The 26,573-nt window shown below is 50.2% G+C and overlaps 7 protein-coding genes across 7 annotated transcripts; 1 reads left to right on the forward strand and 6 right to left on the reverse strand.

Moving 5' to 3' along the window:
- Positions 1-220: 220 nt before the first annotated feature.
- Positions 221-621, reverse strand: BO66DRAFT_54841 (uncharacterized protein). The gene has a single exon (XM_025653388.1). It carries the CDS (start codon positions 552-554, stop codon positions 267-269), a length of 288 nt encoding a protein of 95 aa, XP_025505463.1. The 5' UTR covers positions 555-621; the 3' UTR covers positions 221-266.
- Positions 622-2,496: 1,875 nt separating this feature from the next.
- BO66DRAFT_54849 (uncharacterized protein) lies at positions 2,497-3,292 on the reverse strand. The gene has a single exon (XM_025653389.1). It carries the CDS (start codon positions 3,053-3,055, stop codon positions 2,633-2,635), a length of 423 nt encoding a protein of 140 aa, XP_025505464.1. The 5' UTR covers positions 3,056-3,292; the 3' UTR covers positions 2,497-2,632.
- Positions 3,293-5,276: 1,984 nt separating this feature from the next.
- On the reverse strand, positions 5,277-6,461 carry BO66DRAFT_437260 (homeobox domain-containing protein; the record flags this gene model as incomplete). Its single annotated transcript, XM_025650971.1, has 3 exons — positions 5,277-5,444; positions 5,507-6,301; positions 6,396-6,461. The coding sequence occupies 3 exons, from the start codon at positions 6,459-6,461 to the stop codon at positions 5,277-5,279; spliced, it is 1,029 nt and encodes a 342-aa protein (XP_025505465.1).
- A 6,827-nt stretch (positions 6,462-13,288) lies between these two features.
- BO66DRAFT_427904 (uncharacterized protein) lies at positions 13,289-14,107 on the reverse strand (the record flags this gene model as incomplete). The annotated part of the gene is made up of 4 exons (XM_025650376.1): positions 13,289-13,717; positions 13,763-13,809; positions 13,907-14,013; positions 14,048-14,107. 4 exons carry the CDS (start codon positions 14,105-14,107, stop codon positions 13,620-13,622), a joined length of 312 nt encoding a protein of 103 aa, XP_025505466.1. The 3' UTR covers positions 13,289-13,619.
- A 1,265-nt stretch (positions 14,108-15,372) lies between these two features.
- On the forward strand, positions 15,373-16,824 carry BO66DRAFT_54920 (uncharacterized protein). Its single transcript, XM_025653390.1, has 2 exons — positions 15,373-15,777; positions 15,896-16,824. Exons 1-2 carry the CDS (start codon positions 15,619-15,621, stop codon positions 16,658-16,660), a joined length of 924 nt encoding a protein of 307 aa, XP_025505467.1. The 5' UTR covers positions 15,373-15,618; the 3' UTR covers positions 16,661-16,824.
- A 2,437-nt stretch (positions 16,825-19,261) lies between these two features.
- Positions 19,262-22,889, reverse strand: BO66DRAFT_54931 (uncharacterized protein). The gene is made up of 2 exons (XM_025653391.1): positions 22,358-22,889; positions 19,262-22,294 (listed from the first exon to the last, which is right to left on the reverse strand). Exons 1-2 carry the CDS (start codon positions 22,393-22,395, stop codon positions 19,426-19,428), a joined length of 2,907 nt encoding a protein of 968 aa, XP_025505468.1. The 5' UTR covers positions 22,396-22,889; the 3' UTR covers positions 19,262-19,425.
- A 569-nt stretch (positions 22,890-23,458) lies between these two features.
- BO66DRAFT_400424 (FAD binding domain protein) lies at positions 23,459-25,591 on the reverse strand (the record flags this gene model as incomplete). Its single annotated transcript, XM_025648717.1, has 3 exons — positions 23,459-23,470; positions 23,529-25,465; positions 25,588-25,591. 3 exons carry the CDS (start codon positions 25,589-25,591, stop codon positions 23,459-23,461), a joined length of 1,953 nt encoding a protein of 650 aa, XP_025505469.1.
- Between the last annotated feature and the right edge of the window lie 982 nt (positions 25,592-26,573).

Here is a 26,573-nt window from a genome sequence, read left to right on the forward strand (position 1 = left end):
AGGTAGACTTAGCTGAATGATGTTATTACCCTCAAGTTCAGTTCTGATGAAGAGTTAAGGTGGTGGCGGGTGGCGGCTGCATTTTCCGCTTTTGCCCTAAGTAGAAGGGTATTCATGATGGGTCAAACCGATCGTGGAAGGAGGGAGAGTTCTTACCGACTTCCACCTTGCAGCTAAGGGCAAGCGTGTTAAGTAATTAATTAGATGAGTATACAAATATGTGAGAGTGCTAGCCAGGGATGAAGCTTAGCGGACATGCTCGGTGATCATGGTCTGTCAAACCCCGTCGCACAGACAGCAAGCGAGAAACGACAGCTACTACTCATGTATGAGTATGTTGTATCATGTCGATCCCTGTCTACGTACATACAAATCACTCGAGGAAGGGAGATCTGCTGCAGCAAAGTGGAGTGCAGATAGGGTTCATTTCCAGGTTTTCCCTGATCGCAACGGGGGGGGGAGACTCTCAATGCCCTGACGGATTCCTCTTGTCCAACTGCAACTGATCCTTTGTCGGCCGAATGTACGAACAAGACAGACAGACAGCCAGACATGCGTCTTCTTCCCAGATCATGGGATGATCTCACAGACTCAGACACATGATGAGGCTACAATCATGCGATCCTACATCGTATTTTCTTCGCGCAGGCATGTCAAGGCGGGCAAGAAGACAGTTAAGTAGCACGGTCCGTTGATAAACTATACATGAGCTGTTGTGCTGTAACAGAAACCCCGTCTGCTTACCGAATTGGGGATTGGGCATGCCGCCGCTTTCACAGGATGGTATACGGGCGATCCGTGTGTCCCAGAGCACACACAGATCGCTCACAGAGCACGCACTTGAAACTCCGGTCGCTCCCGCTCGCTCACCATATGATTAGAGCAAGCTCTCTAAACCGTGGGCATACTACGGTGAATAGCCTTGAGTCCTCGAACTCTCCCATTAAGTTAGCAGAGCTTCCACAACACTTATCAAGAATGTAAGATATCTTGTATCCTCGATCATATAACAGAATTTATCCTTCCTGCTGATAATCTGGATGATGGTGAGTATGTCGGTATGGAAGAAAGCTAAAGGCTGGTGTAAAGTCTATACATGTCCTCTACATGCTATATCAATAACATGCTTAGAAGATTTTATATTGATGTTCTAGAATGAGATTATGAGAAGGATATAATCCAACAACAAGCTGCAATTGTACAGTGAGCAACAGCAAATCAAAGCTTTCGTGAGGTAGGCCTGCTTCAACCCCCTTTTAACCCAGATCCTATTCCCTTTTTCATACACCAGCAAGAATAGTGGCCACCTGCACTACGCCCGGCAGTTGGCCAAGGGCGCTGTCCCTCTTGCTGGGCCGAGAGGAAGTTGTTTACCCAGGCTACTATATGAATGTGGGGGAATGAACGAGTAGCGCCGGAGCACATAGGAAATGTTGGCACGATCTTGACCGGTACAAGACTTCGGCGCCATACTCTTTAACGAGCAATATACTACCGTCTTTTTGCTTGTCTACATCACGTCCGTCGTATGGTGTCGAGGAGCTCGACGAGACAGATTTCTGTAGTCATGCACAATTTATTTGAGTTACATGAGTAGCCCGCATTAACTTAGGTGAACGCTTAAATGCTGTTTAGGTAGGGCGATGGTCCGACTGACATTGACCGCCGCTCAGAATTATTCCAGACACGCACTTTTATGCTCCTCCCACGCTCTTGGCTGCTCCATAAGCAAAAAGCAGCGCCAAGTTGAGTCGAAGGGAAAGTGGCAGCCCAGTTCAGTAGTAACTAACTTAAGTTGACTTAGTATACTTGATGTGAGCATGGAATACATTCCTGTCACCACACCTCGTCTTCCTGCTCTTCTTCTCCGATCAATAACACATACATACATACATACATACTTACCTGCAGTACAATTCGCTGTCTCTCCACATTTCCCTGTACGCGGGGGTCCGATCACCCTCCCTTCTCCTCACCCTTTCCCTCCCTCGCATCAAAGGTGACATCTACCCAGCCCGGGATCCTCCATGCACATCGGTCAGATTCACCGCCATGTGATAGATCGGATCAAATCCCGGTTTTTGCGAAGCATCCTCCACTCCCGACCTTCAAGAAATGCCAGTCGAAATGTGCCCTCACCTTCTGTTAACTTACTCAATATTTCACTCCTCGTCCTCCCCCTCCCTTCCCAACCCCGTGCTTCATGCAGTAAGTCTCCCCCCCCCCCTTCTCTCTTTCCTCATCGGCGTCAAGTTCCGTCATATCAAAAGCTTCAAACTGGTCTCCAATACATGCCAACACGGTCGATCCTTCCGCCCAGTCCGGGGAAGAAAGACGTTGGCTGTGTGGTCTATGCATAGGTAGGTAAGTAGACATATAGATTCGACCTGCATATTCTACCCTTCTTCTTTTTCTACAACAACGTAGAATTTGACTTCTTAGCGACCGTTGCGATCGAAAATCCCCCAAGCCGCCCGCCCCCCCTCATCAATCATCTCGAACATGCTTCTCTGGGAAGCACGAAGCACGAGACCAAGCTGAGCTAGCAGCGACCACTACATCTTGAAAGGACGAAGCGGGGAAACGTAAAGGCAGTAGATCAATAGTCTAAGGCCGAGAAAAGACGAAAACCCTAAGTAAAAACAAAAACATAGAGCAAGTCCCCTGTCCATTCTCCAAATGAGTCGCAACATGAAGCCAAATAAACCCGACCATAAAACAAAACAAAGCCCTCCTCAAGCAGCTGACCGACCGACTGACAACCTACCTGCCATCCCCCGCCCCAAAAGAAAGCAAAAAGAAGCCCAACTACACAGTCACAAACACAACGCGCGCAGAATGCACGCACGCATGCACGTACGCACGCACGCACGCACGCACAGCACCCTTCTCTCGCCCTACCGGAAAAACCAACTCGCAAGAGTCCCCCCTTGCCAAATGAAGCAGTATGATGGAGAGAGCGAGGGAAAGAAAAAAAAAGCAAGTTGCGCTCGGTCCTTTTCACTTCCTTCCCCCGCCTGCCGCCTCTTTGGCTCTCTCGCTCTCTGGCTCTCATCTGTACTGTACCTAACCACCATACTTATGTAGGAACCCTAAAAGAGTAACCCAGCGGACGTACTCTACCTCTGTACACCGTACACCGGTTTGAAAGGTCCAATCGGAGGTAGTGGGTAGATTCTCTGAGGAATAGGCTCTCCAGTGTCATGTATATTGAGTTGGTGGTGGTGGTGTGTTGTTCATGGGTAAGGTAGTAAGTCAGTCCCACGAGGGGCGGATTGGATGGGGGGGGGGGAGGCCGGGGGTCAAGGGCCCCTACCTAGGTAGTACCCCTTCTACACCAACCCAACCTCAGTACCGGTACATACATACCGACTCACAGTACCAAGATTATAATATCTGTATGCTCTCTGACCGTAGTCATCCATTGCTAGATAAATGTACCTAGGCATGAGAAAAAAACTAGATGAACTACAAAAGTCCTCCAGAAGAGTAGGTAGGTAAATTGGGTACATGGTTGTATTGAGCAAAGACAACCATCCCATCCCATGATCCGTGCCAATCGGTCATTAGGGTCGGTCGGTCGATCTATCCGTCCCGACTGGCTGGGACCGAATTTGAGGCTTGATTGGATACCTGGGCGATTTGGATTTCATCGGATTTCCTAATGCGACAAATAATCAGAGTTTTTTTCTTTTGGTCCAAAATTTTTTCGTCCTTTGATTCTTTTTTTATGGAAGACAGAGGCGGAAAAAAAAAGTAAGGTAAGTAGAATCCCAAAAGGTGAGGGAAAAGCAATGTGAAAAGGGGGAAAGGTTATCATGACGTGTTAACAGCATAGAGAGAAAGGTTCCTCATCGCATACTCAGTTCGTTCCCTTTTCCTTCATATTGTTCATCCAGATTTACACACACCGCAAAAGCTTTGAACTGAAAGCAAAAAGAATGGAAGAAAATGTGGAGCATTCTAGGTGTCTACACAGGACACAGACAGGACACAGGCCCGTTCTCTCTCCGCCCTCTTCACCTTGTGCAAAATATGTTTCTGGCCCTTGACATAGTTATCTGTGCGTGAAAAAGAAAAGAAAAAATAGTCGAAAAGGGTTTGAACGCCTTTTTTCTTTTGCACCAATGGTGACAAAACAATACTCTGAGATACTTCGAGTCTGAGGGGAAGCAGGCCGCCCATAACCAACCGCATCTCTTTTCCAAAGCAGAAAAAACCAAAGAAATTGAAAAGTCCAACACACTCAATGCATGTCGGAGTAGTTTCCGTAAATCAAAAATTGTTGGGCCGATGATTGCCAGACATGCAACAGGCTGCCGGGTGCGAGATTTGAGATACTGAACCATGGTTCAGCGGAGACCAAATTGGCCACTGAGGAGAAAAGAACCGAAAATGTAGTACCTACTTCGTTTCGAGGGGGAGAGGGAAAAAAAGGAAGCAAGTAAATTCCGGCTGACTAAACCTGGCCGTGGACGAAGAGATAATTGATGGAGCAAAAGGTTCAGTATTAGCAAGGTGGTTGCTCGTTAGAGGTCTGTCTTGCTCTCCTGCGCTGTCTATGCTTTGGCATTTCGTAACAATAATTTCAATCATTAATGCTTCTCGGTTTTTCGGAAATCTAGAGCGGGAATCATGCAAAGAGATTCGTAACATAGGAAAAATGACAACAAGAGACAGCAGGAGAACAGTCAGGGGAAAAAAGCCCAGTCTAGCTTGACATGATCACGTCACCCATGTACTGTACAAGATCATTTGAGCGCTCATCGAAAGCAAAAGACCCATCCAAACCCAAACCCCTCAGGTGCATCGATGAAGAAAGGGTCGTCTAATAAATGTTTGAGGGGAAAGAAAACTCAGAATGCCGACCTGAACGTGAGAAGCGCAAGCCAAACGCCTCAGATGCGAAATAAAAACAGTGATTAAGGAAGCCAGTCGACGCCAATGCTGTGTAGACAGCGGGCCGGACGTGCTCCCACGCGCGTAAAGAATGACCCCCCGTGGATCGGGACCATGCAAAGTGATTTTGAAGTCGATTAGAAAATGATAAAGGGTATCAAGAGCGGTCTTGTCAACCTCACTCGGCTCGGCTCGTAGATTCTGTGACAATCCAGAAAGTATAAAAAGGGAATAAAACAACTGTCGGCAAAAGCTCATGTCTATTCGGTTGTCAATGTCGCAGGGACTCCGTAAACTCGTGACGTAGTGGATGTATTTCGTGGCAAATGTGACCAGTAGTCGGGATTCCGCGTCGGAATTAATTGGGTCGCAATGTTTCAGGGCTTCGTGCCCATGTGGGGAGACGGCATCGACTCAGGAGACGTATGCTCCACATCGCTGAAAGGTGACTGCCGCTGAGAATCGAGGTCATTACCACCGTTCCGCATTTGGTTGCGAAGTGCAGGGAGCTGTCGCCGCCTTGCGTTGATGAACCAGTTGCTGATCTAAGGAAAGAATGAGCAAATCGTGTGAGGGGAAACACATGGATGGGGTGGTATCGGCCTACCTGACTAATCGTGAGACCCGTACGAGTCATGAACATCTGCTTATCCTCCTCGCTAGGATATGGGTGGTCAAGGTGCTCATGGAACCAGGCGCGCAGGATATCCGTGACCGGCTTCGGCAAGTTGCCCCGTCTGCGCTTATTCTTGGAGTCGATCGGATCGCCAAGGATGCCAAAATTGGATTGCTGGGCGTGGGATAGCGATTGCGGGGTGACTTGCTCCGAGTCGCTCTGGTAGGCCATCGTGGGGTACGGGTATGCGACCTGGTTGGGCAACGAATGCGGCCCAGCGCCTCCCATAAACGAATCTGCACTCCTCCTATCATTTAAGGGGCCGGAAATGTTGGTCGCAGGAAAACCGTGGCCGCTCATAGGTCCAGCGCGGAAATCCTGTGCCGCATACTCGGGTCGCGACAAACCCCTTGATTCCGAGAATGCAGCCGACGAAGGGGACATCCCCCGTTCGGGCAGGGACTGAAGATCGCGGATCGACGGCAGAATGGGACTGGGGCCACGAGAAGTAAATCGAGTCGAGGCTGAAGCGGACTGAGGGGGATTTCCGGCAAGGCGGCTATGAAGGGGGCTGCTGCTGTCTCGCGGAAATGCTTCACCAGGCCGGAAGTCGTCCGCCAATGGTAGCTTCGAGGGAGTGGCATACGGTAGGCGATCGGACAGAGATCGGGAAGTCGGGGTCAAGTCGAAACTAGCTGAAAGGGGTCTTTCGCGCGTGTGTGGATTTTGGCGGGAGGCAAAATATGAAGTCGACTCAATTTCATCGTGGAGATGAGGAGGAAGAAGCTATAGCGGGGGTAACAAGACCAGTTTAGTTTTTTTTTTTTATATACTCTCGGAGACCTCAGCGACAGGGTAGTTTTGTGACTCTGAAACTCACCTCTCGGAAGGAAGGAAGGGCTGGCGTATGATCGGCTGTCATTCCACTTGCGTATGAGATAGCCATTTTTCCAGCAGAAGTTCCCTCGCCCAGATCACGGTACTGGGACATAGACTGTAAAGTACTCAAGAGTGGTGGTGGCGATGTTGAAACACGATGTGACTATCCGCTAGCGCAAAGACAGACAGACAGGGTAAATACAGCCGACCTGCGGCTCTTCAGACAATCCTGGGAGGGCGATCGGATTGGAATAACGAGGCGTACGGCGCGCGCGCGTCAAGTCTCTCTTATGTTGATCAAGAGAAGAAACCGAGAGGGAGGAGGCTAATCTAGCCAGAGTGGATTGTAGTGAGTGGTGGTGGGGTTGGTGGAATGAAAAAGGATAGGAGAGTGGAGGAGAAGGAGGGGTGTGAGAGAGAGGGAGGGGGGAGGGGATGGAAGTGGATTAAGAAGGATAAGATAAAGAATTGAAGGGGAACGAGAGAGGGAGGTAGGATCGTGAGGATTAGTAGGATTTTTTGAGTATTTGGTGTGAATGCGACTGCTGCTGGTGGAATTAGTGGATTTGAAAAGAGATATGGGCGAGATAGAATAGTAATATAGTTACCAGGGCCTGAGTCTAAAAGTACCTTGACATTGCCGCACACGATGACGATGGAGACAGCTGAACCAAGGTTATGCAAGGTAGGGAGTGAGGCAGCTCAACAATTGGATCTGGGCTGGGTGGACACCAGATCTCTTTTCTCAAGGTTGTCGGGGTTCAGACAATTTAATTTTTGATTTGTTTTTTTTTTAAATTATTTTAATTGATTTTTCTTTTCCTTCCTTAATCTAAAATTTCTAATTCGTTTTTCTTACTTCTTTTTTCCTTTTTCTTTTTTTTTTCCCCTTCCTCCCCTTCGATATCCACCTCCTTCCTTCCTTTCCCTTTTTCTTTTCTACACTTTACCCTTTTCATTGCATCTCTTTTCCCTTCAATGCCCTCTTCGAATTCACTTTTTTTTTTCCCCTATCAATTTTATACTTCTAATTTTGTCTTATCTCGAAGAAGAACTCGATTATCTCCCCCACGTACTAACCAACTACATACGTAGCCCATGTTTTTATCTTTTCTTAAACCCCCCGAATTTGAATCGTGAAAAAAAATGTATAGCACCGTTCATCGATCAGATCATGCAGGTCGCGGTCCTCCGAGATTCTGCAGACAAACTACTCTGTAGACCGAATATCAAAATCCTTCCAAAGCCCACACACACGTTATATTGTCACCCAACAAGGAAGGCAATGCATGTCTACCATGGTCAAGAGACGACGAGAGGGAAAAGAGGGGAAATAAGAAACACGAACAATCAGATCAGATCATCCCTTCAACAAGACACAACACGCGCATCTTCCGCGCGCAACCCCCCCGGTCCGTCAGCTGTTCCATCCAAGCCAAGCCCGTCAACCATGGATGATATGGTAAGTAGTTAAGAACAGGGGGGGGGGGGTAAGGTTAGTTAAGAACTAAAAAAACCCCAGTGAAGAATCGACGATCCTTGGAGAGGAGGTGAAGTGGAGTGGATACATTGACCATAAAAACTACGATGGACGAACGGTTCGTCTCAACTTGCTCGCTCCCTCCTTTCGGTTTATAATGGGTATGTAAAGAGAAAGAATGAACGGGCAAGCGGCGGGGAGGGAAACTACAGATGGAAGAAATGAGTGAAGTGAAATGTATACCGAGAGAAAATAGAGAGAGGTCGAGAAAGGAACTACGGGGGAAAGAACTTAGTAATAATGATCGAGAAGTATGAATATCAAATGACTGTGTCAATCCATTCTCATGGCCCCCCCATTTGATCTCAATCGGGTTGAGATCCTGATTTTCCTCTTCCCCTGATTCATTGCTGGTCCTTCTTGTTCCTCTTTTCGGTCCCTACCTGACTCGTCTTTAGGGTTGTAGTCCTGACAGATGCCAAGGAATCTCGAAAGGTAGTGAGTGCTGGCTTGTTACCTACCCTTAGAAAATAATCCGGGGGTGGATGAAAAAGAGGAAGAACGGGCTGGGATAGTCTTCAGACGCAGCCTGAATGACCAGGCTATGTATGCCCCTGCTTTAGAGGTTCAGTCAATTAGTGCTATGCTCGAGTCGAAGCATGTTCACTGCTGGAGCTCCTCCCTGGATGTACTCCGGGTGTACTCCGTGTTTGAACCGGTGTGTACTAGGTAACTATGGAGAGGTTGTACTGTACTATAACTACATCTGTCCAGCGCAGAGATGTACTTAGTAGGTTTGTAGCTTGATGGGGTTTGGAGAGGGGGATCCATAATCCATGAGGAACCATCCCTGCGCTAGGTCCCCAAATTGCTACTGTGAATCCGAAAGGAATCCTGGATCCTAGATGCCACATTTTAGTCGTATGCTATGAGTAGGCCCGGAGAGGTTTTTGGAGGTGACGATTTTACCCCCGTTTGCACATTTCCGATCTCCATCCATACCTTCTCGTTCTCTCCTCTTCGAATTTCATGTTTCATTGGATTGACATGGTTCATGTTTTTGGCCTTCCTTTTTTGAATTTTATTTAATGTGTTGTGTTTTTTGCTTTTTGAGTGGTTCATGCCAAACCTCATACCAAAATAGTGGATGAACGAACCCGTGTCATCCGGAAACGTCTGAGAAGCCCGTTTCATTAGTATTCGGTTGTTGCTGGATGAACTTTTGGGGCTGGGGGTGGGTTAACAGAAAAGGGGATTGATTGATTGATGACAGCATCATCCCTCTCCATCTTTCTTCAGTCCCCTCCCGGCTCGCCAGACTAGGCTAGCACCAGCGCCAGGGCAAAACGAAGCTGAAACTAAGGGCAAACCATCGAAACCCCTTCATGGCACACCCAGAACTCGAACCCGAACTCGAATGCGATCGAACTCCATTCCTTCTCTAATGCTAGTGAGCTTCCAGAACCAGGCTAACTTCCGTTCTTATTTGTTTGTCTTGCTTCCCAAACATTTTTTGGTCTTTTTTCTTTCTTTTTTTAGCGACCGTGTAGAAGAAATCAGGTGTCCCTTTTCCCAAAACCCTCGATCCTAGGTACAGGAGATACTGACTTGTCGTAGGCGACTTTTTGAGACGTGATCTGTGCGTAGGTGCCTCGGCTTCTGAGGTGTGTGTTGGGGTGGAATCTAGTACTCGCGAAGCACTTGCCCCGTACCTCTACTAGGATGATGCTTGCTGAAAGACAGCAGCGGAGGAGTTGGGGTAAATGAGGGTGGCCTTAAGAATTCTGGTATAATTCGTTCGACATACAAACAGGCCTCTTTGTTTTGACGATACGGTGGCGGGAGAATTTAATTCAGCCCTTTGGGTTGGTCTAATGATTCTGGCCTGCCTTACATTCAACTGTCCCGCTGGGTTAATTATTGCAGTCTCTGCTTGATTAAATGCCGTAGACAAGTGGGGGGAAGAGGGGGCGAGGTGGTACGGTTGACGACCAGAGCGTCCACCGCGCTTAGTTTCAGTCAACGGAAAATGCTTCCTGCACGCATTTCTTAATTGAAGACGAGAAGATTGGGAGGTGCAGCAAAAAGTAATAAAGCCTCACCATAACCCTGGCCTACCCACTCACCTCTCAACGTCGTACAAAGCAATAATGGCTGGTAGCCCGGGGGAAGAGAGAAAGGGATACTAGGGGGGGAATCCCGGAAGCGCAATAATACAAGTAGGCACAGCAGTCCAGCGAACGGACAGCTGAACCGACCAACAACACAACACCAGCTCACTAGAAAACTGCACGGGAGGAGCAAGGAAGCAAATCCTCTTCCTCAGGAACGGTCCGGAGCAGGTATGGCTGCAGGCCTCGCCCAAAGGGCCTTGTCTTCGCGCGGAGAGGAGGCGGGGCGATAGGACAATGCAGTACAGTAGATATTGGCACTGCAATTGAGATCAGTGTTTTCTTTTGGCTGCGAGGTTGTTGTCGCAAGCCAATCAATTATTCGAGAATCTCAAAAAGCAGACAAGAGACAATGTCACGATACATGAAGGGAAAAAGAGATCGTCGGGTTGGATCCACATCGGTGGTGGTGTCAAAAAGGCGCGGAGGCCGGTCACTGGACCATACAGAAACCGACAAAGCGATCCCAAGTCATAGCTTATCCCAATCCAGACTATGGATAAGCAAGCCTGGAGCCTTAGCTACATTTCATGTTCAATCCGAGGAAGAATCAGATGGCCTCAGAGGAAGTCAGAAGAGATAATGTTCAGAAAGCGAAAATTGCACCGAATACCAAGATAGCAATAGAACGGAATGAAAAAAGGAATAAAAGAAAAAAAAAATAAAATAAACAGAGAAAGAGGACGCAAAAGATGCAAAAAGGGAAGGCTTGTAACGTATACAACGTGTTGTCCAGGGTTTTTCCAAGGCGCTTGCCTTGCAGCATTCCCTAAACCGCGACGGCTACGGCGTCCCTCCCGCTGCAAGGTTGTTGAAGAGACAGGTTCGATCGAAGGCTCAGAGCGAATGATCGCGATCGATCGGTCCAAAGCCAGGGAATGACAGGCGCACAGGGAGCCAGTCAGTCATTCCCCACGGCGGGGTAACTGAAAGGACGCGAGCAGTGACTGGATGACTGGGATAACTGGCACTGGAAGCGAATGCCTGCTGTAGGCTGGTAGTCGAGAGAGGGGAAGGGGGGAGGGAGGAAGGGGAAGAAGTGCGCCAGTGTCAATGTACCTAGGAACAACTAAAAGTACAACCGAAGTCGAACGGTAACAATCCCAGCTTCCGGGACAAGGATCGTCCACAGCAGCAGGAGCAGTTCTTCCTTTCCGACCGACCACCCCACTCGCCTACCATCTTTGTCAATGGTCAATGTAAGTTATCCATCCGTACTCCGTACGTCAGACATAAATCAGTCCAGAGATGAAAACAATGACAATATATTTGTCCACCTTGCTCCTACTAAGAAACCGTCCCGGAAATCTAAGTATTACGTCTATAGAGTTTCGGAACGTATTGGCAGAATCCAGTAGAACAGCCCTAAGGGATTGATGGTCGTTGATAAATCAATCGATCTTGGGGGGCCAGGCCACCTTGCTGGTATCAATCAATCAATAGTCGATACGAAGCCGGATTGAGTTTTGGCCCTCTAGGCTCTCTGGCTGACTCGAAGAGCCGCATGTTCGCTATGGTTCCGTATCACCGCCCCTTCCCAGCCCTTCTTCGCCCCCTCCCCCCTTCTTTACGAAAGCAGCGTGATCAAGGTGGATGACATGACTGAAGGAGGTTCTACCGTTCTAACGCTATTGAGGTGAGGAGTGGCCTGAATTGATTGGTGCGACCTGCCATATAATATGCAAGATCCATCGCCCGTGCATATGACATCTCATATTATCGGCTCGAGTGGGTAAGAAGTGGAACTGACGTGCCGTGATCAGAAGTGAGTCGTGAAAATATCAGTTGTTATAACATCATGGTTTACGAGTAGCATGGGGAGGAAGAGGGGGGAGGGGGGGAGGAGTAGGCGGGGCCATAATATTCAGAGGTGGGGATCATGATCGCATTTGGTAGCCCACATAATCTATGTGAATTCGTGTTGATTATGGTGAGATGAAAGAAGGATCCGAGAACCCAAGGGTGGAGGAATGGGGTAATGAGGATTGACAAATTGTCATATACTACGGAATATGTGTAGTCAAATAGAATGGAAAAACTTCACAGATTTTCGGATGTGATGTGGATGCCGCATCGCATCGCTCTTCCATGGACCGGGAATCCTTGCCCACGAGGAGGATACCGTCCCAAACTTCGGGTAAGTCGAGACAAGTTAGGCAGGCAGACAGACAGGCGCTGACTTCATGGGCCAAACCTTAAGCCCCAGTCTCGGTGGTGACAAGCGCATGAGGGCAATCCGACAATGGGTCGATGACAGGCAGACGAGACAGGGGACAGGGGCAGCACCGCGAGATGACCCATGGTTACTGGTCCAATAGTCTTGCTCAGGCAATGAGAACACACCACATGATGGTCTAGGTCGGGTATGCATGAAAGATCTTCACCAAGTGGGTTGTGATTTCTTCCTTTTCTTTTTTTTCTTTTGATTTTTTTTTGGTCATGAGCATTGGTTGGAGAAGGCATCCTGCCACGGATACAAGGCAGAGCTGAAAAATGGAGTGTCGGTCGCAATCCCTCTTACGTTTAGCGTGGTTTATTTGACTCGATGCACCCAGTCACAAGCCTATTATAATGTAACCCACTCACCACCTTAAGACGATCAGAAAAGCACCCATTTGAAGCGACCCAGTTCATTGGTCTTTCCCCTGGAACAGGTTCACTCCAATCAACTGCGGTCCCCTTCAGCTCCTTCTCTGGCAGGCGGAGAGGTCAGTCACTTCTGCGACAGGGATACGCATGTCGTTCCATGGGCTGGAGAGATAGGATTTCCGATCAGTCATCAATGGGCTTCTGGGATGATAGAGCGTCAGCGAGTTCAACTGCCTCGCTCGATGGTTGGTCAAATCGCGCGCGAGGTTCGCCAGCAGCTAAGATTAGCAGCCGAGCATGAGTACTAGGCACTTAGTGACCACTAACTAACTAGTAAGTTAGTTAGTAGTAAGTGTACGGAGTAGTCGCAAGGTTCGCGCCAGCAACGCATCCCCAAACCATGCCGACTCGTGCGGACGGCCATCGTGCGTCAATGGCTTGTTTACTTTGTGTATTGCGATCGGTCATCGACTCTTTCGCGGGCGCAGTGTTGGCCGTGGAGAGTGATCGCTCCAGACTTTGGCTTGGTCTCCTCCCATTTGGCACCGAGATCAGCAAGCCGGCCGAGAAGAGCATGCCGGCGATCTGGTTAGGCACAACTCTAATCGCATATTCGCTGCGATCGGAAGATGCCACATCTCGACATTGCTAAGCGCGATCACAAGAAGGCATAATTTGGGATGAATTGTGACAGCCATCTCCGGGGGCCTTTCTGAAAAGAGCATTGTCCTCTTTCTTCAGAGGGCAATCTGCCCCGCGTCGATTGACAGGAGAGTTCGGTTCGAACCAGGAAATGGTCAAAGTTTAGCTGGCCCTGCTGGAGACTGCTGGAGACCGCCCCGTTTTGACTCTAGCAGTTTAGTCACTTTAGTGTGAGCTATCCACGATTCCATCTGTCCCTAGACCGAGCAAGCCCGCTTGTCACTCGTCAGTCGCATCCTTCGCGTGCAAGCCTAATTCGAGCGGCCCTCGTGGCTTCGCTAGATCAGAGTTTCACGATTCCAACTGCCGTTGATGATTTGTCAGTTGGTACTTGACAGACGCCGGGGCTATACAAACTTGCTCTAGTGTCGGTGAAGTTTACTGAACAACGCAAAGTGTCAAGTTCATGACCATGACGGAACTTACGTGCGTTCCCACCGAGACGGAGGATCACCGGAGAACTGAGTCGTGGCCTTGTTGTTATAGCGGTAGGTTACTCAATAGTACAGTACCATTGCAATAAGTTAGGTACTAGGTAGCTTAGTTCTCGTAGTAACGTTACTGTCTTACCAGTCAAAGGGCGGGGACTGACTGACTGACTCCTTCCTGAATGGGCAGCGGTTGGACCCGTCACCATCATCATCATCATCATCATCATCATCATCATCATCGTGTAGCTATCGTGCTTGTACAGAGTACGTATGTCTATACATAGTAGTAGTATTGGAGAAGGCGGTCGAGAGTGGTTAGGAGACATGTCAATGGGGTCATTGCTGTGTTCGTCTCGATTACTTCAATTAAATTACCTGGGTACATACAAGTAGAGTAATCCGTAGCAGTGGCATCAGCTGCCGATACGCAGACCACAGCCACCGATGACGCAGGCCATCGGCGCACCATCGTCCAGCCAAGCCGCCGAGAGGCTGGTGATGGTTCGAAACTGACAGCCCAGTCGCCACTTCCGAGCGGAGCCTGCAGCGGGAGACCGCATTGGGTCTAGTCTCATGCAGTTTTTGCTTTAGTGGCTGCTACTCGAGAACATATATTTCTGATTGTGGATTTTTGTTCCTTTTTTATTTTATTTTATTTTTTTTAACACCTGTCGCACCAGGATCCCAGACAGATCGTGCAGGGATGGAGATTGGAACCAGGGTGCCGATCCCAGCCTGGATCTTGCAGAGCGGCAGGGCAGAAAAGATCCCCTTGCCCTAATCTGGCAAGGCGCCAGTAGTCCTCCCTATTTGCTCAGCAAAATATCGCTGTCGAAGAATTCAGAGAGAAGAAATCAATAATCAAGGTTGTTCAAGTAATCATCGAAAACACATAGCAGAGATAAACAATCAAAACGCTACCCATATTCTTCAACTCAGCCAGCCGGTAATTTAATCAAGAGGAGAAACACACCTACCCACTCTGAGGAAGAAAGTGGCAGTCGGAAATCCCGACTTGGTTTTTATTTTTTTTATTTTTTATTTTTTTATTTTTTTATTTTTTTAATTTTGGTTTTCTCCTCCGTCTTGGTAGAATCCTTCTAGAAGCATCGTCTTGACCGCCAAAGCATAATTGATGATTCACTGGAGGACTGAAACTAGACTTCCCTCTTTGGGCAACTTCAACGTCTCACTAAAAGCAACAATAGACTTTCACTATTGTCAAAGTCATATCTTCCAATGATATGCTAACTATGTGGACTAAAGTTGACACAAACAATCCAGGGAAGCCAGGGAAGCCAGGAATTATTTGTCATTCTGGTGTTTGCTGTCGTGTCACCGTCCGCTGGTTCCCGGTTCTTGGGATCCGCTGCCAGAAGAGGAGAAAGTGGAAAGTGGGTGATGTGACACTGGCACTGGCACTCTGGCACTGGCTGATCGGCTCATCTTGCCTGTCACCTCCGTCGTGCACACCACCCGTTTTACCACTGCTTGTTGGACGGCTCCAGACGGGTTGGAGGAACCAAGTGTTGCATTCCGCATCGGCGAGAGAGGACTCGAATCGGAGTCGGAAAAAGGAGTCGCTAACTTCTCCTCTTCTCCTCTCTATACACTACTCCGTACATACACATGTATAAGTTACTGTGCAGCCCAGCCCACTGCACAGAAACAGGAACAAGCATCGTCAGTTGACTTCAACCTTACTTGGGAGATCGTCTTGGCACGGACTTCCTCCACTCCCATTCACCAATCTGGATCGAGTTCCCCATCCAACCAACCATTCAAAGAGTGGAATGCACTCAGTAAGAAACTTTTCTCTGGAACGTAACTGACATCATCGCCGGTTCCAGGATGTCTTACCCGCTTCAAGGTTCCATTTTCCTCCTGAGCCTCTCCCACGAGATGCCTTTTCCCCCTCCTTCTCTCTCTGACCCCCTCCTCAATCCACACCCACCGCTGCGGCATGGTTTGATACGACGGTGGGAAAATCCCCCGAAGATTCCCCAGTTTGTCTGCCACATCCCCCCCCCCCCCCCCCCCTTTCCCTGGGTCCCGAACCCAATCGCAGATACCAACTGCCTGGTTGAGAATGGCGTTTCAATAGCCTGAGACTCTATTGCATCTCTAGTTTCAAACTCAAGCCTTTCGATTCCCCATCTGCTTCGCTCCCCCAAGCCACCGCATCACCGATCACGGACATCCCCCGTCCTTCGCCTTTCGCCCCCACCAAACACAATACCTTTCTAGAACATGGCAAAGAAAAACTTCGGAGTTCATCACCAAGCTCGACCACCGGGTTCCGAGTGCAGTAAACGGAGAGTCACACCATGGGGACGATCTGGCCAATAGCGCCCCGTCGGTTCCTCCTGCGACTCTGGAAACCCTCCCCCCTCCCCTTCAAGCCTTGCGGACCCAGCAGTTCGTCTTCATGCACGCGGAGGATCGACGGGCGATGATGATGATGCTGCAAGTTGCCCCTGCAGGTGGTAAGGACTACGGACTACGGATCCGAAGGATTTCCCTCCAGACTGCCATGACGATTTGTCCGGCTGCTTCGGCTCGCTCTGGTTGCTTTTTTTCTTTTTGGTGTCTTTTTTCAGGTCTTCCCCAAAATAGATTTGACGGCCGTTGTTTGAGGCCTAAGACCATGCTTTTGGCGTGGTTGTGCTTGCCAGGCTTGTCATCTGCCACCGCTTCAAATGAACTGGTCCGGCGGAGAGAACCCTCAGGGGGGAGTGGGAAGATAGGGTTGGCAATTCGAACGCCATTCGGCGTTCGCGTTTGCCACAATAATGAGACGGTTGCATTCATATCGAGATGTGCCTTGGTTCCGACCAATTTTCCAACGACCCTCCCCCCTCACCTCCTCCGACCCTCCGCTGAGTCAAGATGAGCATTAAGGGCTTCAGTGGCTGTTCGATTCCCTTATGCATTACTAGTGAACTTGGGTGCCATGAATTGTCGATCAGCCCTCCCCTGCAGCTGTCCAAAATAGACGGTTATTTAGTTGGTCCATGATAATCTTTGGGGTGGGAAAAAAGCCACTTGGCTTTAGCTTCCAACTCTAATCTCCATTGTGGCTCGATACGAGAAAGAAGTACGATCCATCCGGTCCGGCTCAACCCTACAAGGTTCCTGGCACTAAGTTCACCGTGTTTATCTCATTCTCAAGTCACTTGCATACTACTCACACGAGGGGGTTGGCAAGCCTCTTTTCCCCACTACGAATCAGGCACCCGTTTCTCTCTCTGTGTGTCTTCTATCGCAGATGACGGCCATGGATGAAATCGGAGCATTAGACGAGGAGCTGCCAGAGATGGGGGACGGATGCTCCTATGTTTGGAGGTCTGGTTCCTGTGTCTAAAACGTCTAAGATCCTCTCGAGGTATGCCGTGTGTGTGTAGTTTGAAACAACCGAGAACCAGCCAATTCCAAAAGTCCTGAGATGCGTCAAAGGGGCTACTTCGATCTGTGCGCATCATGAAATTCTGAGACTCTTCTGAAACTGCCGCGTGCACGTCTTGTCTCCCCAGGACTTGTCACTGCTGACACGGGATAGTGGGGGAAGGAAGGAAGAGAGGAAGTATGGGGGTTTCTGGATGATCATAATCGTAGATTCAAGTGGCTGGCGACTCTAGATTCCAACCTGTTTTGCTTCCTTGCCTCCCCCAACTCCCCCTTCTGGTTGTCACTGGTAGCATCAGTGATCCTTCGAAGGGTGGTTTGATGCGACCCCCCACCACATTGCTTCAGATTGTTGCCGTTGACAGTCTGCGGAAGAATATGCGTAGATGTGTAAGTGGCTCTACAGGCGGACGATCACCATTTGCGAGACGGTCATCACAGCACCTTACCAGTCATCGCATCTGCAAGTCTATTCTTAGGCCTCCGGCTTTAATCGGGCAATCCTCCTTGATTTCCATCTCCTCCCCTGGAGATCTGAAACACGCGAGGAAGGATCGATCGCAAGAGCATCAACATTGTAAATCTGTCAAGCGTCGGGCACGAAGACCTCGCTCAGCTAGGCCACGGGCAGGCCGCTCTGCCAGTACTCAGTATGTGACAGGCAGGGGCTTCAAACCACCGAGCGTGCGCACGTACCACTCTGCCCATGATGGATTCCATCTTGATGTCACCTAATCCTGATTAATGCTTTGGGCGTGGTGGTTATCGAGGTGCCATCATGACAATGGATGTGAAAAGATGATGCTCATATTCTGCTACCATCCCAGTTAGCAATCCTTCCCTTCCTTCCTCATAATCCCCAAATATATCCCCACAGCGACGACTACTACTACTACTACTACTACTACTACTACTACTACTACTACTACTACTATCCAACCCGATCTCGCTCGCGCCTGATTGATACCCGGCCAACGACCTGACTAGAATCCGATATATGTAGCAGTTGAATACCAAGCTCCTTCCTACCTAGTCACCAGGTATCCAAGAGATAACAGATGCTGATAGAGCCTGCTAGATTACCTCATACGCACGATAGAACTAGCAAGCTACTTCCCATCAAATACTCTCATTAGAATACAAAACTAACACTACGTGCGCTATCGGGTCTTTCACCACCCACGCCGTGGGACTTGGTGTATACAATACTTCGATATAGACGGGTGAACCACATCCGATCCCCCGTCGAGATATCTTTTGCCCGTGACGTCTACGGCAGGAGCAGCAGCTTGACACACACACACACACACACACGCACACACACACACACACGCACACACACACACACACACGCACACACACACACACACACACATATATATGTATATACATATATATACACACACATTCCGGCTCACAGAAAGGCCATCAAAGTCCACCCCGGGATCTCCGAAGTCCAGACTTCAAGATACCGTGATCACGACTTCCGCACTCCTTGTTTGGTCTAACCCTTCCCTCTACCCCATATTGACATTTTGTTGTCGCACAACAGTCAACGACTCGATCTCTGTCCGCGCAGGTGGTTAGATGCGCTCGATAGATTTAGCCGAGCATGAGCACGCTGCTGAAATGCCAGCCCCAGCCGGTCTTGGCTTCCTTGCGCCGGGGAACCTACCCGTACCTAGTATCCTGGAATTAATTGGGGATGTAGAAGTACATTTCTCCTTGGGAGACTGCGCGGAAGGCAGTGGGTCTACTGGCAGACAGTATCGATCTCATTGTTATCATCTGGCTACTACTCTACTTCGGGGATCGTGATGATGCGGTTTCCAATGTGTGGTGTATGGTGAGCTTGATACACCCAAGACAACACTGAATCATGAGTGAAGACAGGAACTCTGATTGGTTGGCGAAGAGAAAATCGTGAGTAAGACGAAGGTCTTGATATTTCCAATGAGCAAGGGTTAATATCATCATTGGTACCTCAGTCTTCTCACCGACCGCTGCCTCTCAGCGCTGCATTGGCATCTCCAGTGTCATCTACCTTGGCATATCCTCAGTGCCACTTACAATGAACAGACTGGATCATATCGCTTCATTAGGAGATATTATTTCATAACATGAATATACATTCATCTTTGTACAAAGATTATTATAGTAAGTATGAACAAGCAGACGATGACAGGCAAAGGTGTCTGGTCTCGGAGAGCCAGTTACTGATAAAAGTGTCTGGGCTACATAGTGGCGTGCTCCTTAGACAAACATGAGGAGCATAGAGACCAAGCCACCGGCAAGGGATCCAATCATTTGCCCATTTGTCATGTGCATGGCGGAAGCCGCACCGGTGAAAAGAGCACCAGCTGCACTAGACGCCGTTGAGACTGCGGTCACCTGAGCAGTGGAAGACGCAGCCGTCGGGGTGCTGCTGTAGATCCTTTGGAAGCCAGTACTAGACGAGGCAGGAGCAGAAATGTTCTTGCCCCCAGCAGCACCAATGGTCTGAGAGTTAGCTGAGCTAGGTGCCTTGTAGGTGGTTCCCTCCTGCTCAGATTCACTTCCAGTATGGTCTCCAGACTCAGACACTGGCGAGACACCACTGACAGTGACAGGAGCAGTATCAGAGCTAGATCCAGAGGCAGATCCAGAGGCAGATCCAGAGGCAGATCCAGAGGCAGATCCAGAGGCAGATCCAGAGGTAGTACTAGCACCGGAAGAAGAGCCATTGCCAGAGGCAGAACCAGAATTAGAAGCAGCACTAGCACCGGAAGCAGATTCATTATCGGAGCCGGTGGTAGAGGTAGAGCCAGAGCTAGAACCGGCAGAAGAGCCATTGCCAGAGCCGGCGGAAGAGCCACTACCAGAGCTAGAGCCGGCGGAAGAACCATTGCCAGAGCTAGAGCCGGCGGAAGCAGAGCCATTGCCGAAGCTAGAGCTGGTGGAAGAAGAGCCACTGCCGGAGCTTGAGCCGGTGGAAGCAGAGCCATTGCCCGAGCTGGAGCCAGTAGTGGAGCTGCTACCAGAGGTAGAGCTGGAGACAGAGCCGGAGCTAGAGCCAGCAGGCGAGCCATTGCCAGAGCTAGAGCTGGCGGAAGCAGAGCCACTGCCGGAGCTAGAGCCAGCAGGCGAGCCATTGCCAGAGCTAGAGCTGGCGGAAGCAGAGCCACTGCCGGAGCTAGAGCCAGCAGAAGAACCATTGCCAGAGCTGGAGCCGGCGGAAGAAGAGCCACTGTCGGAGCTAGAGCCGGTGGAAGCAGAGCCATTGCCCGAGCTGGAGCCAGCAGAAGAACCATTGCCAGAGCTAGAGCCGGTGGAAGCAGAGCCACTGCCGGAGCTAGTGCCAGCAGAGCTATTACCAGAGGTAGAGCCGATAGAAGAGCTGCTGCCAGAGCTAGTGCCAGCGGTGCTGTTACCAGAGGTGGCGCCGGAGCCGGAGCTGGTTCCGGCAGAAGAGCCAGTAGAGGAACCAGCATTAGAACCACTAGGCTTGCTAGTACCAGTGTCAGAAGAAACACCCAAATCGGACCCAGAGTTGGAGCCAGTAGTAGAGCCCGAGCCCGAGACAACGCCAGGCCCAGATGAGGAGCCAGAAGCCGCACTGGAGCCAGAAGTCGATCCATTGCTGGCTGTCGGAAGGGCTGTGGCTGTGGAAACACCACTAGTGCCATGGGCCGTGGCAGAAGCAGTCACGGGGCACACAGTCGTTGAGACGACCAGAGTCTCGGTAGTAACAAAGGTGCTCTTTGCGGAAGCGGGGCAGTTGGGGACGGTGGAAGGGCACGCCGTGATGGTGGCAGTACGAGTACTGAAGACAGTCGAGGTAGTGCTTCGGCCGTTTTCACCGCCGGGCAGACCGGTGTTGGATCCTCCTGTAAGCGAGGCACCAGTGGTAGGTTGAGTCTGGGTCATTGTGACAGGGCAGATAGTTGTAGAGACCACCAAAGTCTCGGTTGTCACAAAAGTACTCTTTGCAGAGGCAGGACAGTCCGACACACTCGATGGGCAAGCGGTGATGGTTGCAGTGCGAGTGCTGAGAATGGTTGATGTAGTGCTTCCGCCCTCGGTTCCGCTCGAGCCGCCTTGGTCAGAAGTTCCAGTGGTTGTCACGATGGCAGTTGGTTGAGTTTGAGACGCTCTTGTGGAGCAAATTGTTTCCGAGACGGTCATAGTCTCAGTGACGTAGATTGTTCTTCTTGTGGAGGGAGCGCCAGAAGCGACGACACCGCTGCTGGAAGATGCAATAACTGCAACGGATGAAGAAGGAATGACTGGAGAAGCGGAAGAGACTGGGGAAATAACAGCCACAGAGCTGGGTGCAGAAACAGCAATCTGAGAGGTCAATGCAGACACAGGGGACGAAGAAACAGACAGAGTCACTGCTCCGCTTGAAGAAGGAACCGAGACTGCAATAGTCGAGAAAGGAGAGGCGGCAGGGGTAGAAGGACGTTGAGTCAGAGAGCTGACGGCGGCGGATGAAGAGCTGATTCTCGGAATAGCAGCACTAGATGGAGCAGCAGCGCTGGGCGAAGAAGCAGTGCTAAGAGAAGGCACAATCACAGAGACCTGCGACGAGGGTGTGCTGCTGCTGGTAATCACCACTGGTGTCACAGCCGATGGCGTGGGGGAAGTAACCATCGACGATGAGAGCACAGATGGAGATGGCACTTGCAAGGAGGATGTCTGAATTGAAGTGGTGGTTGGAATCACGGTGGATGTTGGGAGTTGCGTAGGGGTAATCGTGATGGTCTGGGTCGAACATGAGGTGACCGCAGGTCCAACAAATTGCACATTGTCCAAATCGATAGCGGCTCCAGCATACTGGGTGGCGCCGGTACAATAGCCATAGATCTCAAAGGTGTGTGTTCCGGCGGTGGTAGGAGTATAGCTGAACGAGAGGGTATCCCAACCAACGGTGCTTGAAGAGACAGACACGGTAGCACTTCCGACGAGGCCGGCGGTGGTGAAAGAGTCAATGTACGCCTTGATATAGCAAGTCATACTGGCGTGAGAGGAAGTCGGCTTGATGCGATATTGGAATGATCCGGTATATTGGCCATTCGTAATGAACGAGCTACTTCTCTGATATAGAAAGACCGTTACCGATGTGCTGGTCGCACTCGTCTCACTACCAGAATGATTAGCATGCATCCAAGCGTTGAGGGTCCTTGAGAACGGTCGTGTCTCACACATATAGAGAGCCGTCAGCTGCATCGCCTGAGATAACATTGCCAGTGGTTCCCGAGGCAAATCCCCAGCCGGTGATACCACTTTCAAATGACGGATTTGCAAGGGGATTGGGCGTGGATGTCGCGCATGTCACCACCTCGGTCCCTTCAGCCGACACACCGGGAAGAAAGGAGCGCGAAAACAACAGAAGCGAAACGAGAGACGGTAAGCGAGGCATTGTGGCAAGCGAGTGTGTGTCTGAATAAGAAAGAAAATGAGGCGGAAAGGACCGTCGGTCGGCTCGTCCACCTGACAGTTGAAGCCAGAGAGGACAGCAAACAGAAGAACGAGAGACCGGTGAAGAGAAACTGAGAAGGAAAGAGTGACTAAATCAGGGAATGGATGGTCGGCTTCAGCTTTTAAGAGATGATGAAGCCGGCGGAAGGCCCCAATCCGTCCCAATCCATCCCATCGTTGTCGTCTTAAGCTAGACCGTTTAAGCCTCTATTATACGAGAGCTGAAAATAGCCAGGCAAGAAAGGCCGAGCTGCGGCTGAATTGGAAGGTGATTGAGCGGTTCAGGGGATTCCTTCATGGTGGCCAAAAGCCTTTTGCATAGTCCCGTACGCTAATATCCACATTCGACAGATTGTAGACATCTTAGCCGAGATAGCTAGAGGCTAGACTGCAGCTGAAAGCCTAAAAGTCTCTTGATCTTGAAGAAAAAAGTGGAACAACCTTTTCTTAGCGTCCTTTTTCAGGGACAAATCTGGCGAGCAAAGATTTGTTCCAAGTTCCATGATTCGTGTGGGTATAGACTATGGAGAATATATCTTGACTCGTGGTCATGTGCTCCTTTCTGCACGGTACACTAAGCAACTGTGATTGTAAAATGTGCATTAGGTATTTGCTACCAACTAATTCTATGTTTAGTTCCATGATGACAGAGATTCCGGATCAACCGTGAACAGATGTTTGAAAACAAAGCCCACCTCGCTAAAGCAACATTATAACAGAGATACCCAAGATAGAACAAAAGCAAAACAAACCAGTGCGGTATACATATGCGAATATATCAACACGTGATACGGTTGGTGTCAATCTAACCCACGATTTCAGAACATTACCAGGTTTCCTGTTTTGTGATTAGCATCCATGAAACAATAAGCGGACATTGCGGGCGGAGAACTTACGGCAATGTACTGTCCGGCTTCCTTCTTGTTCGCCCAGAACTGTTTCGCTTCCTCCATATTCAAATTGCCCTTGGCCATGGCAACATCGACGAGAGCGTCCTCAACGCCCTCGCCCATCCCCTTACCGCTACCGCAGACGAAGACACGGCCGTCCAGAGCATTGATGACAAACCAGACCAGATCAGCTTGATGGCGCACCTCTTCCTGAACATACTTGCTCTCCCCACGGCGGCTTTGCACTACCGTGCGCACCTTCTCCTCATCAACGCCCCATTCGCCCCGGTAGAGCTCGTCCAAGAGGGAGTCACGGACGCCCTGCAGGACCCAGACCTTGTTAGCGCAGTTGGCCGACTGGAGGCGTCGCTGTACAAAACCGCGGAAGGGAGCGATGCCAACACCGGCACCAATCAAGAGCATAGGGCCGTCGGAAGTAAATTGCTTGGCCAGCGGGTTGGCCATCAAGCCGCGGAACATAGGGACATGGAGGTCAAGAGTGGAAGGGTCAATGCCCTTCTTCTCCGCCTCGATCACTTGGCGTGCGAGCTGCTCGAGGAATCCAGACCCAACGCCCGTGCGCATGCCTCCCTTCCAATCGTCCGATTCGGCAACAGTCACCGCCACCTCGACCAACCGACGGGTTTGGGTACCCTTATCCTTGCATGAGAGAAGCGGGTCCTGAGAAAGGGAGTAGAACCTAGGCATGAGGGTATTCAAGACAGAGAGAAGATGATCCAGGGGAGGTTGAGATGAGGGAAAAGCGTGCAACAGCTGAGAGACGGTGATGTGCGAGCTAGTACGCAGGTCACAGAAGGCACCTTGTCCCTGAGCGGAGGCGAGGAACGAAAGGATCTTCTTCTCATTTGGTTCACTGGCATACTCGGCGAGCAGTCGGAATAGACCCTTGGTGGGTGCATAGCTCTGAATGTCTGAGCACCAGTTCAGCAATTCCCGCCGGGTGGTGATTAGCTCCCGAGGTTGATCGTCTCCCCAGATCGTGGGCCACCGACCCTTCGTGGTGCGCACGGTGATCTTCTTGTCACGAATCGACTTGGGCACGCCCAGTAGGTTGAAGATATCATCGACCTCCTCATCCTTGTTCTTGGGGCATACTCCGATGGCGCCACCCACGACGAAATCGACGCTACCACTCTCGGCAGGGTAGTCTGTTACGTCAATGTCAAAATGATATGTACGCTTCTCGGCACCGGACTTGGTCAATTCTCGGGCATGGTGCAAAGGCGCACGGAAGACGTCATACGGGGGATGAGGTTGGACAAAAGGAGGCGGGTGCTTTGCAGAACCCAGCTGCAGATCCACTGCCGATTTCGGGATTGCAGAAAAAGAGACCGTCTTCTCTGGTAGAGGCACAAGGTTCGTCAATTCGCTGTCCAAGGTGAGGTAAGCGACATTGAGCTTGAGGCTCTCATAGGCCTTGTTGTGCGGAGGAGTGACGACATTGGCTCCAACCGATGGCGTAGGAATGTTGACCAAAGGCTGGCTGCGACAGCAACCACCACCACAGCACAGAGGCTGGAGCTTTTGAGTGCCAGCAACGCCGACATTCTCCAAAATTCTTCTCATATCCTCAGAGTTCTGAGAGATCAGAACAGTGGAGGCCCGACGGGGCTTCTCGGAGCCATCTTCGACGGAGGATTTCTTCAATGATTCTTCCGCATCGGACGAGATCTCTGTGTCGGGCGTCTGGGCAGGCGATGGTGATTCGGAACCGGTGGATTCGGTATCGCGCAATGATGGTGACGAGATGCTGAAATTGATATCGGTTACAGACAGTGCCCGAACTCCACGGGGCTCTTCGGGGACAGGGTTATCGGGGTGAGATGTCGACGATACGGGGATGCTCTTGTGGTCACCACTGGAGGCAAGGGGAGGCTGTGGCGTCGCCAGCCTTGATGAAGGCGGCTGAGGTACGGCGTGAACTACATACACAAAGAAAGGTCAGTCATTTGTCAAGAACTGGGCCATTGTAAATTGACCGCAAGAGTTGGTGGCGTAGGGATAGCGACGGAAGAATGGAAGCAGAAAAGAAAGTATAATTTACCCATTATATCTCTGTGAAGCGGTGTATAGAGCGAAAGAATTGCCCGCCAATTCTGAGCGTGTGACGATATTAAAACAAAGCGCGGAGAGAGAAGATGTTGGGCGGATTGAAGGATCGAGCAAACGTAATTGCTGGTCGACAGTGGAATTAAAAAGGAGGGCCCAACGAAAAGGGATGAGCAAAGGTAGTGGCAATTGAAGACGGTCTACACTAGACCTGTGGACACCGCAAAGCGAGTGGGCATTCAGATAAGGACGGACGACTGATGCAGGGAGCAAGCAGATCGGAAATGAAAGAAGTCCCGGAGGATCAGAGCGATGCTGTTTTAGGGAGGTGGCAGGACAATGGATGGATAATGTGCCTGGGGCAAGACGGCGCCGGGAGGACGGTTCCGAATGCGCTAGGGTCTGTACGTGTCAGAAAAGATTCTCCCGGGTTGTATGAGACTGTAACTGGATAATAGAATTGAGATTTTGCAAAAGAGCAAGAATGGTTAAGAGAGGAGAGGAAGTTGTTGGGGAAATCCTGGAGAAAGAAAAAAGAGGAAAGAAACCGATGAGATAGGGCACGTGCAAAAGCTACCAATGACGGATTCAAATAGGGGAGAAGAATGCGAGGCGAAAAATCGTAGGGAACAATTATTCAAGAATGAAAGCATGACTTTTTCTGGTTGCCACTCGGTGAGGAAATGTCTCGTACAGGTCCATCCATCGGTTCCAGTTTTCTCTCCACGGTATGTAACAATACCCGTCCACTTCCAGCGACCGTTCGGGAACGTTTATCCCACAACACTGGGGCGTCAATTGACTCAATTCCCATCCGGGGGGTCTTTGCAAAGCCAGAGCGTCCGATAGGCTTGTTCAGTCAATTCTACAGTCTATAAGAACATTACTATTCGCTGCTGTGCCAAGAGATCGGGTACTTCAAGCGAACGGACCCCTCCCACTCAGTCTCTCCGCGGGGTAGTTTGGATCTGCAGCTAGCGG

Source organism: Aspergillus aculeatinus, assembly GCF_003184765.1.
Source record: "Aspergillus aculeatinus CBS 121060 unplaced genomic scaffold BO66scaffold_16, whole genome shotgun sequence".
Taxonomy (NCBI): Eukaryota; Fungi; Ascomycota; class Eurotiomycetes; order Eurotiales; family Aspergillaceae; genus Aspergillus; species Aspergillus aculeatinus.